The 12,753-nt window shown below is 46.7% G+C and overlaps 1 protein-coding gene across 1 annotated transcript in view; it reads right to left on the bottom strand.

Moving 5' to 3' along the window:
• The window catches only part of PAPPA2 (pappalysin 2), a 219,805-nt gene that overhangs the window by 126,971 nt on the left and 80,081 nt on the right, over nucleotides 1-12,753 (bottom strand). The window contains exons 5-6 of the mRNA XM_074322117.2: nucleotides 4,343-4,636; nucleotides 2,490-2,682 (exon numbers count right to left, since the gene is read on the bottom strand). Coding sequence (XP_074178218.2) covers nucleotides 2,490-2,682; nucleotides 4,343-4,636 — 487 coding nt within the window. The remainder of the gene's footprint in view (nucleotides 1-2,489; nucleotides 2,683-4,342; nucleotides 4,637-12,753) is intronic.

Genomic DNA, 12,753 nt, shown 5'->3' with positions numbered 1-12,753 from the left:
CACTTAGTCTGACACCTCTGCGTGGCCAGCACTCTCCTCTGGGCATCTGCTGCGCCTTCTGGCTCCTGTTTGAGGGCACTGCTCTGTGGTGTGGCGAATTCCCATTCCTTCTCCTTCGCCTGTGAGCAGGTCCGGCAGTTTGCACTGGGACCCGCCTGAGCAGTCCCTCTGGGGGAGCGTGTCTTATGGGCATCTCTGCAACTATTAACACGGCCTGTGAAGAGCTCTGCAAGCACCAGGTCTGGGGTGACTGGAAAAAGTGTGGACAATAGCTAAATGACAAGGGGAGGTCACTTGACGAGGCTCGTCTCTGATACTCTGAATCTTTTTAGAAGCCCAGCTGTCAATGACACATCTGAAAATACAGGCGTCAAGTTGAGGTCTCTCAACAGGTAAGGGAGAAAAGTAGTATCTTGTCGACTATACTAGAAAAACCGTATTATGAAAGAGGGGTCATAATTACGCTATCAGCACCTTATATCCCCGGCAAGGTGCCACGAGGATGAATTATTTCTAATCCCTATAAGAACCACATGTTTACAAATGAGGACGCTGAGTCTCACAGAGAGATTAAGTAAATTGCCCAAGGTCACCACGAGTTCCTTAATTCCTGTGAGCGCGTTCCCAAACACCAACAAGTGTCCAGTACTCGGGCAATGACCAGGTGTGGTGAACTCCAGGCGGCGACTGCAGCCGGCCCTCACTTCTGTGTGGACACAGCAACTCCATCCAGACCACAGTTCCCTGATGCACTTGGCCTTTCCGGGGCCACGGCTGAGTGCGTGGTTGGACTCCTCTCTGACATAAGGATTCCAAACACCTACTGGGGAGGAGTAAACAGAACTCCCAGCGTGACACAAATCGCTGGGTGTGTGACGTGCGTCTCCCCGACACACGTGTGGGGAGGCCTCAACACAGCGGCCCACAGAGCTGACAACAGGAAGCAAATGCAGACTTTTCTGCCAACAGACTCACAGCCAGCCAGCCCTGGTGTCTGCTTTATCATAACGTTTGTACCAGAGAGGGAACTGGAAGATTAAATTGTTTACATGGGTTGCAGAAACAGATGTAAAACTCTGGTTTGCGCATGCCCGCAGGGGTCTTACTGCACAAGGTCACACTGGCAGAAGGCTCTTCCACATGTCACATGGATATGTGCTGACTCACAAAGGGAGCGCGGGACAGCTTGGGTGCTGACGACCATCAGAAGTGCTTTATAGGATGGTGGGGTCCAAGTGACGTCATCAACGTATCAAGGACAAACGCCAAGACCTGAGAAGGCCGGGAATACCACTTGGAAAATGATTCACTTGTTCTCTCCCATCCCTGTCTCTCCCAGCTCTCAGCAAAGCTGGGGTATATGGAAACATGCTCCAGGGGCATTCAGCTCCTTAGCTGGGGCCTAACATCCGGGGGAGGCCCCCAATTCACCTCTATTTAGTCGTGGGGTCTTGGGTTAGCACCCTTGTGCTTCTCTGTGCCTCCGATTTCTCGCTTACATAGCAGGAGTCGTGCTGGCTGCAAGGACTGAACGAGACCATGGCACGTAAGGGATCGGGCACAATGCTTCACACATAGAATGTCCAAATAGACAACAGCTTCTCTTGTGTTTAGAATACGGTGGCAGGTTCTGAAAGCCGAGAGCCTGCGCAGGTCACGGACAGGGCGGGCTCCGGTCCTTCTCAGGTAAACCACATTCCCCCATCCTCCCACCCACTGTCAGATGTCATCTTTTTTCCAACCTTCTCTCCTTTTCACAAAAACTTCCCTAGTGTTCCTTTATATCAATATGCAAAGGGTAAATAAAAACTAATTTCAAATATAACGATTATGTTCAATAAACATGTATGAGGTATCGATCGTGGCAGGCCAAGAGACAAAGATACAAAAACCATTCCTGGGACCAAGGAGCTGCCAGTGAGTGGGGCAGATAGAAAAACGAACAGATCACGGCAATTCCACGAGATAGTAGCCACAAGTGGGGTAGGAATTGGGTTCAACAGGAGGTAGAGATGGCACTAGAAATGCACCTGTGATCTAGTTAAGCCCCTGATGCACAGCTTGAGGCAATGGGTAGCCCCAGAATGGTCTGGAGGAACACGTGTCACCTCTCTTTCCCACAACGTCACTGTGTAAGTAGCCGGCCTCTCTTCCACCCTGAGACCAAGGAGGAATGGCTGACCTGGACAGGTGGCAAGTGTTATCTCAGTTTTGTCAGAGTTCATCTTATATTTGTCAACTTCATCACAGCTCCCAGAAGCCTGCCAGATGGGACACTCTGAAGAAGATATCTGATAGGCCCCTACCCACGGAGTGAGCACATATGATGAGCCATGGTAGATGACAACTGAGCAGGACGGAACTGAGGCAGCCCTCAGCGGTGTACAGTTCCAAACCGGGGTCCCCCTAACTTCACATTCTCCCCGTTGTGCCTAAGAAATGTGACAGAGAAAATACACCGGCTCCACCATGGCACGTGCGTCTCTCACCTGTCATATACAACACCACTAATGGGAGGCAGCCAGTGGATAGTGAGGGAGTTGTGGGTCTGCCCGATGACCATGGGTGGGATGGGAATAGGGGTGGGCTTTCGGCTTTGACTCCACTGTTGATATACAAGGTCCAAGTAGCAATGCATCCGGGCCACTTGGTTTGGGGTGAAGCTGTCAGTGCAGTCATCATCTGTGGAGACAAAATGGGAACAAGAGAGAGATGGAGGTTTTAACCTGTGAAGTCCACCAAGTCAGGGGTAAATTCTGCCTTGTTCACGCCTAACACAACCCTCGCTCTTGTCAGGCTCCATAAACACTTGCCGAATAAATAAATGTGTTCTGTTCCAGAAAGTATCAAAGCTGGAGGTGAGAAAGAAAAGGTGGAGAACAGCCCTTGCTTATCTCTAGAGCAGGTCATTACCTTGATGTGGGGTGGGGCCAGGGTGAGCTCTGGGGTGCAAGGCTGCTCTGAGCTGATGGCGGCTTATTCAGGAAACCACAAGATGGCAGTATTTCAGCATACGGCCTTATTATTCAGAACGTGTGGAGCTGCAGACACCTGCTTTACGCCCAGTGACTTTGGCCAAGGTTAGTGAATATTCAGTGGAAATACTCAAGGGGAGAGAGAGCCAAAATGTCAAAGAGGCAACAGGACTGGCCACGGTGGTTCCACATTACCGGCAAAATCTCCTTATCAGATACATTTTCAATAGGGTTAGAAAGGGAGTTAGCTTAGTTTCAGGGCCTTTTCAATGAAAGCGCACCAAACACTGCCCCTTGGTTCTTAGAGGTTTCCTCTGCCCACTTCAAGGTGCTACCTAAAGGGCTCTGTCCTTGGCACCCCACTGTCTGGTCTCTGCCCTGGCCAGGGCCACTGTGTCCTTGTTGGGGGAGGAAGCGACGCTGGTCCTTGAGAATCTGATGCACCTACATTATATGCCCAATGAGACTTTGATAGAAATATATTGCTAGGTCACAGACACGACCAGTTCACCACTCTTTCTTCCCTTCAAAGGCATGACTAGGGCCTGTGCTTTCTTTTTCTTTTTTTTTCCAGACAGTTCTAGAACTTATCACCAAACAAGCCCCTGGACCTCACAGAAAAATCACGTCCTTCCTTCACCATGGGAACAGATCATACAATCAAAACTATCAAATCAGTCCTTAATTTTAGGGATAAATGATCAATTTGAGTCCATTAGCAGGAGACTATAACTAGTATTATTTTTTTGCCAGAAACGAGGAAGGTATGAGGGGACAAGGAAGAAGCATAATCCAGGACAACAAGAACGGACAATATTGTTGTTCCCAAGGCCAGGAAAGTATCATGGTTTAAATGAGATGGTGTCATTTGGGGCAGCTAAGAATCAGCACTAGTATTGGAAGAAGAGGATCTGAAGCTGGAAGAGAAAATGAAAAGGAATCTTGAGCCTAAAATTAACCAAGACCATTTTCTTGACCAACGTCAAAAACAGCACAAAGAACCACCTTGGTCCAGACACCTTTTCTTCCCATCACTATTAGACACTCCTGCAGAGTAAGTGCCTAAGAATGTGGGCAAGAACAAGAATAATGACGTGGAGAGGTCAGAGAGACACTTTGGCTTCGTCCCCTTTTCCAACTGTCCAAGATGGAGGTGTGTTTTTCTTTTCAGCTCTAGAGGGGGAGAATCTAGTCAAAGACACCCCTTAATACCTCAGTATTTCTTTCAATTCTTCAAAGACGTGATAAAAAGAATATGCCACGATACATATACGTTAACTCTCGGGCACAAATGATGGCTTGGTAATCCTCTCCACCTCCCACACCTCCACCCTCAACCCCCAAACACATCAAGACTGTTGTGATACCTGTGTAGCTCATATAGTTGCTGAATGGAGCCCCCGGGAAGTGGGTGAAGCCACAGGTGTCATTGGTAGGCTCTGGGTCCTGGCACAGCTTACTCTTGGGAGTGGGGGCAGTGTCAGCACAGAGGTCTCCAGTCTCCATCGATGGTACCGTCTCCCTACAGGGGTCATCGCAGGATTCTCTTTCACTGACCCCTTTGAAGACATGGTAGAGTCCCAGGACATGCCCCACCTCGTGGATCATGATATTGATGTGGCCAGGCATGCCATAATAAGCTGGGTTGAGGACAACGCCACCTGCAATAGAAGGGGTGGAAAACATCTCTAAACATGAACAGCAGCCCCCTGACAATTACGTCTTATGATCAACATCAAATGTTCCACTTCAGCCTCTAAGGGGGCATTTTATAACTCCTGGTGGCATCAGTATTTTCTCTTCTCTCTGGCCACAGACACCCTCTAACTAATCAATAAACGCGTCTTTAACCCCTAGCATGGGTGAGTGCTATACTAGATGCAGGGCAAGGAATACAGACAAGTCACATGATAGAGAGCCAGGGTTCTCAGTCCTGCCTGCACATTAAAATCGCCTCGTTAAGACGTACAAACGTCCAAATGCTAGCCCAGGGTAAATGATCCAAATATGTGAGGATGGGGGACATGCCTCAGTCTTTTTTTTTACAACGTCCCAGATTGAGAGCCATTGGTCTAAGAGAACACATGTGGGATTTGGAGCAAGGGAAATGCATGTCTGACTCCCGGACCCTCCCCATGCCAGCTCAGAGGACCTGAACTGCTATCTGACCTGCTAGAACTTCAGTTTTATTACTGTAAAGTCGAGATGATGACACCTACGTCCTGTTTGTGTTTTAGCATTTGGCACACTGTAGGAGTTTCGTAAGTGACAGGCGTGTGTGCGGCTTCTGATTTCATGACCCTTACTCGGAAGAAGATAACAACCATTGAGACAAGAAACACATACAAGAGAACTATCATGGAATTCAGCATGTCAGAGGTGACACACACTCACAATCACGGAGCATCTGGTGCCACACCCACTGGTTTCTGTAGCAGGCAGCCCCATGTGCCTTTGAGGGACTAGCTCACTGCACAGAGCAGTTCCCAAACCCAAGTTCTAGCTTCTCTCAGTCCACGCAGACATGCTGCCATTGACGAAGCCGCACCCAGCCCTGGCCTACGATATATTGTCTACTTTCACATCTAACACAGAACTACACCTCATCTCCCTTGCGTATTTCTGTCACTTCCAGTAAAAATCCTCATTCTCCAATATATCGTTTTTCCTTTTATACAATGATTTTCACCTATTTCTTTCATTTGTGCATCATGTCCACATAAGTAATCTGAAAACAGACTTATTTCAATAACACCCAGAGTGTCCAGTATTTGAATAAACCCCGACAAACGCCGCATGTCCACTTTTCAAGAGGTCTGCCCCTTCGTGGTTATGTTTCCAATTGTGGCAGTAATCAGCCTCAAAGTCCACACATTCTCGTGCTCTTCTCAGTTCCTAATAGCGATATCGACCGTCACATCTGTGACGATGTTCTAAGAAGATGGTTTTCTGTTCTCCCCCAATTGCATTTTCAGTGCCTTTACTTTCTTCAGCCTTCTTCCTCCAGCGCATGCTTTCTCTATATATACACTAATCCCTTCCCTGCCTCTTTCTCTCCCTCACCCCCCACTTCTAAATAAGCTTTGGATTAAAAAAAAAAACTGCCAGAAATAGGACTTCAAAAGGCTACAATTCACCGATAAGGTTTCTATAAGATTTAAGTATTGCACTGAATAGTTTTTCCCAAATTGTGTTCTTAAACTCTGCTCCTGGGTGACACTTTGTGAAATAAAAAGAAAGTGGCATCAGTGGTTAAATACACTGGAGAAAAATGCAATATGCCACACCCTCCTCCTGAAGATTGACATTAACAAGAAAAGTGCTGCGGTAGAGGCCCTGAAAAATCCAGCAGCAATTCCATTTAACCTTTGCCCCAAACTTCTTTGAACATAGAATCTGTTTGGGAGTAATATACCTTTTGACATCTCTGGAATACTGGATTCCTTGGAGCACAATTCATGACACATTGCCGAAGACAAAGAAAACTCCCAATCGATAGTTATTTTTTACCCAAAAGCCCTACCTTTGAGCAGACACCAAATATCCCCTCATTCGATGGTCAGTCTAGACCAAGTCCTCTGGGATCTCTTCCAGTTGGAGAAGAAAGGAATGATAGCTGAACAAACATAAGATGCCAGGAAGAAGGGATAGCAAATGTAGCACGTGCCGAAGATGGAGTGATTACTGAGAGTGTGTCCCTGGGGACACTCGAGCAGGATATCAGGGTGGTCATTATAATAGTAGGTATCACTCATCCACTGCTAGAAATCTCTCCCTCAACCCCAAATGCCATATTTCCAAATCTAAGAATATTCTCCAACAGATTCATAGTCCCCTTTCAATACACCAGCTAATTTATAAGGCAAGGAAGGAGCACAAAAATGCAAGTCCTCAAACTCCCAGCAAATGTCCCCAACACCAGTGCCAACTGGCAGGGTTGTCCGCCATGGCACTCTTAATGCACATTCCCAAGACAGGAGTATATAGATTTCACCAGACAGGACTGAAATTTTCATTGAAAACATAAGCCTTTCCACATACTGACAGCTATATTTTTGATTCCAGAGAGAAGGGCCTTCTTCCTCAAAACTCATCTGTCTGGAACACACAGTAATGACCTTACCTACTACGTGTGTGTTAAATAGAATATTGCGTATTCTAACCTAGGAGTATACGCTGTGTACACCAATACACATTAAGGAAAAGGCCCAAGGTCCTGGACCTCTCACGGTAATTCTGCCCACTAGAGCCCAAGGTTATGAAATCACACTGGCCTATACCTTAAGGAAGGTGGAATGCGGTCCTGATGCTATCTGTGGGACGGGGCTCTGCTCTTCACCTTTTCCCTGGGTCTGTCCATCTGTAAAATGAGGGGGCGAGGCAGGCTCATCCCTCAGCTCCCTTCCTATGCTCATCCCACGCCGCGAAGAGCTAACATGCAGGGCTGCGTGAGACAATCATAAATAGCATGTGAAGAAATTTGTGTTATCCTGGACTGTCACCACCTCAGCCTTGTAATTTGTGTTCCAAGATTCCCGTCTCTCTGTAGCCCGAGGGGAAGGGAAAAAGCTAGAAAGGAGCAGCCGCAGACACTCTCCTTTCAGAGCTGCCTCAGATTTTCAAGTGACTCAGATTCACGGTCTGTCAATCCTCACGCTCTCTCTTTCTACCACGTTGCGCTCCCGTGCACAGGGTCCCACACTGCTCATCTCAGTGACTCTTGATTCCAACTAAGACAAACTTGTTAAATGATCAGAAGACAGGCTTGTTAACTTATTTAATCATTCAGAGACACACACTCATACACCCATGTGGGTAAGAGCAGAAGAACATTAATTATTTCATGGTTTAGGTTATAAAAGCTCTTTCATGTTTCGATAAAAATTACACAGTCACACACACACACACACACACACACACACACGTATTTATGCCAAAGCCTGAGTGGGGCCTAAAGACCTGTTGCCCCAAATCTAAAACAGAATGCAAGAACTTCTTTTCATTAAGAAGGAACAAGACATGATAAATAATAAAGGAAAACTGAGTCCCTGGAATGGCAACCCCTCCGGCCCTCTCTGCTACTTGGGCCTGAGGAGCTGTGCATTCCCACCCTCTCAAGGAAATGTGCAATACTTTTCCAGGAGTGACTTAACAGGAATAATGAAAAGTTAGTACAAAATGCTACATTCCAGTATAAGTTTATATGAATATTTAAACAATTCAGCCCCATCCTCTGATACTGATACTTACAGTCCCCACTTTCTTCCATTTTCATTACAAGCAACACGGGTCAGCCGCTGAGGGTTGGTTACTGGTGGGTCCTTACACCACTGCACAGAAACCTCTCTCACACAAGATGCCCTTGGAGCAACCAGGGCTCCTTCTTTGGCTGTGGGCACTCATTGGAAATCGATCCTTACCTTTGGGAACACTCTTTAGAAGCTCCCCAGGCTATTTCCTGATCTGTTCCATTGTAATAGCAAGAGTTCTTACCTCAAGGGATTGTGGTCAAGATTGAAGTAGTAATGTAGACCGATAAGCATTTAGTTTATTTTCTAGAACAAAGTAGCTCAAGATATGTATTAGACCGTGGGTGAATATTACTATGAGTATATAATGCAGCCTGGCTGCACATGCACATTTGTCCCTATCCCTTGTTGGCTCTCTCCTAACCATCTTCACCCGTCAAGAGAATAGAAGCTAGAGTCTGACTGCAACCAGAGCAGACCTTCCAGAGTAACACCAGGCATCACCAGGCAAAGTCGATACACACCCTCACTGAGGAGCTCAAATTTGCCCCAAAGCTGCTCGTCCTTGGTTTCCGTGTTGTTCTGACCCTGAGCCCCATGTGCACTCAGAAGGCAGACAAGATTTGGACAGAGCTACAAATAGACAAGTGCCCATTCTCTTCACAGACGATGTACTGGCTTTTGCACAAATTATTCGCAGTCGCCTGAAATGTGTGATCGTAGGAAGAAAGGAAACAGTATAGGATTGGGACTATTAGCTTAATTCTTCATAGACCTTGCTGGTAGGTCAGATTTGTACAAGACACCTTTGTATCTAGTGCCAACAATCTTGCCCTCTCCACTTCTCCCATTATAGAGAATGTAATGATCATTTCCTATACTCAAAACCACTGTTCATTTTTGTTTCTCCTTATCTTGGGGGGCTGAAACACAGATGAGGGATAAAATATGTTGGTAGAATGAGGGGAAGGGACTCCCTCTCTTGTAACTGAATCCCTTCCTTTGTGCTCTCTGCTCTCACTGAAACAGGAAACAGAAGGACATGCCAATATATGGCTTCAATCATACCTAGCCCCCCAGTCTTCACTCTAAGACACTATCAGACTCTCTTGACCTTCATTAACCTCCCCAAGATCAGAAGTACCTACTGAGGGGAAACTTCGAAGCAAGAGTGTGAATGGAAGGACATTTTGGAAATACTGACATTTTACAAAGGTTCCTTGCTTCCCCTCCTCTCCCCAATCCTTACTCCACTGACAATTCAGGAAGCCAGACTCTCCTGCATTCATTCATTACCTCACCGTGAGTTACAGGACAGAGTGAAAAGCATGGAAAGAAGAATCGCTTTTCTAGCTGTGAGGTTTCCCAAGCCTGTGCCATTCGAGCCCTAGAGAACTCCATGGTTTAGCCAGTATAGCGGATGAATGGAGGAGACTGAGCCTTGTTTCACATTACCAAAGTCACCACATCTTAGCCTAGAAAAGATTCACCTAGGCTGGAGGAAGAGAAAAGACATAAAAAGAAAATAATGGGAAGGTACAAACAATGGCTGGTCCAGATAAAGTGGACTGTACTCTACCTTGAGACCCTAGTAAAGGGGTAATGATTCAAAATGGGTGCATATGATCTGACGGCAGGGGATCTTGCCTCATTCCTGTGATGGATTCCTGGGTAAGTGGCCTAGTTCTAGAGAAGAATGGCTGACCAGTGAGACTAAGAGGGAAGGGTGACAGAGAGAGACTCCCAGGACTCCCTGAAGATGGGACCCTGAGATGGGAACAAGGGTCATCTTAGGTGACTGGCCTCACTTGATGACTAGGGATAAAATGGCCCTTTCTCCTATGGCCTTGGCATTTATAAGCCATCTCTCCATGAGATACAGCCTGCAGGAAAAACAAGCACAATGGACTAAGATTACATTTCTACCACCCAGCAACACAGGGGCTCAAAATAGAAATTAAGTTCAAGTACAGAAGAATAAATAAAAGTTACATTTCTTGCGTACCAGAATGTGTATACTGGGACTTGAACTCAAAACACACCAGCACCACTAACTTGTACAGAGAACGTAACACGAATGGGACTTTCTAGGTTTAGCAACTGGTGGCCACGTGTGGCGCAGCTGTTGCTCAACGGCCCAGAGGAGGGGAATACAAACGCCCTCTTAGAAGACCTTTCAGCCTCGATTATAGAGGACAAGCTAACACAATAAGACAGGGTTGTTGTGTGGTCTAGGGGATGGTGCAGGGGAAGCAAAGAGAGGGAAGTTGCTGATTCAAAGATGAAATCTCAGTCGTAGACAGCCAAGCTCCCAAAGTCATGCTGTATTCTCAGGTTCCAACTGGCTTCTCCCAGCTTGAGCGCAAGACCGCCAGAGTGGCATGTGCTAAAGAGAATGATTCCCAAAGCCACTCCATTAAAAAAGAAAAAAAAAAACGAAAAAAAAAAACTCTCAGGCAGTTTGGGAAAAGGACACAAACTGAAATGACTTTAAAACAGTTCTGTAAAACTTTTAGGGCTGAATGTTATATGCCCATAAAACAGGGAGGTTGAGGCTGGTCTGCAGGTGCCTAATTACTTCCAGTTACTAGCTAAAACATGCTCCCCAAAATACATTTTCCACGATGAAGGGACAAAGCTATCAACGTGTGTCTGGGGGTCCAAAGAAGAAGCATTGTTTCAGGGAAGGGCGAGCGAAGAAAGTGGCAGAGGCAGACTGACACACAAAGGAAGAGAAAGAAGTGGAGAAGGTTAAAAAAGAAAACAAGAGAGTCACGGGAGCTAGAAAAAGTAACACATTTTTAATAGAACCAGACCAGGAACCATTCATTTCCAAATCTTGTATTGGCTTCTTAGTTTTACAGCCTGTGGTCTCATTAGAAGGAAGTCCTTATTCTGGGCAAGACTAAACCAAGACAAAAATGTGTAGCAGGTGAAGATTTTGCAGAGTCTGGTGTCATTTTCTGTCTCCTTTTACACCCTTTCAGCCACTCTTACCCCCAACTGTTGAGTACTCCAGTTTCTCTAGCTACGCCCACATCATGGAGAAAAGTAATCTGATTAATAGAAACTGAAGGTGCTATTGCTGAGGCATTGAGCACGTATGATGCAATTTTTCCCTCGCTTCTGTATGAGGGCAGTGCTTCAAATACACTCACACACACACTCACACACACTCACCCCTTCATGCCAGAATTGTAGGCACCCCATTGTATGAATGGAAAAGAGATTTTCTTTAATTCATTTAGCATTTATTGAACATCTATTCTGTGGAAGGCACTGTTCCAGGCCCCAAGGAGTCGATGATTACATGTTTTACAAGAGGAGAGCTTTCAGGGCATCATATGCAGAGGTGATTATTCACTCTACCTCCTTATAAATACAGGAAACTACCTTCGGGGCACCCCAATTTCAGGGCATGAAGTTCCTACCCTAGAGTAATTCCGTCCAACATTTCCAATATCCAAGAGAGTTCACTATGTGTGAAATCCCAAGGCACCCAGGATAACCCCATTTGCTGAATGCCATCTTCTGACAAATATCGACCCTAGCAGCCAGGGGGTAACTGCCAGGCACAGTCCTCCCCTTCTCCATGACGTGTGGGCTGTCTCCGTGGTGATTCTAGAATCCCTCCTATGAGCACGGTGCACTGCAGCCCACCTCGTCTCCAGGAAGAACCACTCTGCTCTGGGCTAGTAAAGAGAAGGCCAGTGGAGGCGGCACAAAATCTGTTTTGCTCTTGCCCAACCGCATAGAGACTAGGTGCCCCAGAGCGGGCCTCTTTACCTCTTTACCTGTCAAATCCACTTTACTTTGTCAAATCCATGGCTACATCTCAGCACCTGAAGCCTCACCCACACTGGGCATGACGTGCCGCAACTAGTGTTAAGACCCTAATCTCGATGTCAACTGTTTGCTTAGGAGGAAGTCGAGGTTTGTCCTGGGGGACCCCCTTCCAAAGTTCTGGGTGAGGGAAAGATATCTCAGCTGTGAGCTCATGGCTGCCGCTTCCGCCTGCCCCACCCGCTACGTCCCCAGGTGTCTGCCACATCTGCATCTCCTGCAGTCCACTGGGCCTGTGGCATTCACAGACTCGGCCCAGCAGCTACCCGTCACCCCCAAACTGCCAACCATCACTTACTCTTTCCTTCTCTGACTTATCAGGAAACTCCCTTGGCCTCTCCTAAGCTGCCTTACCATTGCAAGCAGGTGGACCTCTAAACACATTTTATTATTACTATTATTCTCTATAATGGAGCCAACATCTTTCCAGAGCACAAAAAAATCTACAGGTTGGAGGTCAGGTGGGGAGGCTGAGGGCAAACCCAGGAAGGTCAACCACAGACACACAATATTTGAAACTTGTACACTTGCTGCTGCGACTAACGGAGCTAATATTTACTGAGGCCCTACTATGTGCCAGACACTCTTCCTCAGGCTTATTATCCCATTTTATATATGAGGAAACTAAAGCCCAGGGAGGTGGCATGCTCAAGGGCCCATTCGTTCCCATCTATGTGAAGCCAGAG

The sequence above is a fragment of the Rhinolophus sinicus genome, chromosome 11, assembly GCF_057876585.1.
Source record: "Rhinolophus sinicus isolate RSI-liver-muscle chromosome 11, RSI-T2T, whole genome shotgun sequence".
NCBI classification, from domain to species: domain Eukaryota; kingdom Metazoa; phylum Chordata; class Mammalia; order Chiroptera; family Rhinolophidae; genus Rhinolophus; species Rhinolophus sinicus.
The sequence above is the reverse complement of the archived record's forward strand: the minus strand, read 5'-3'. Positions and strand labels throughout refer to the sequence as shown.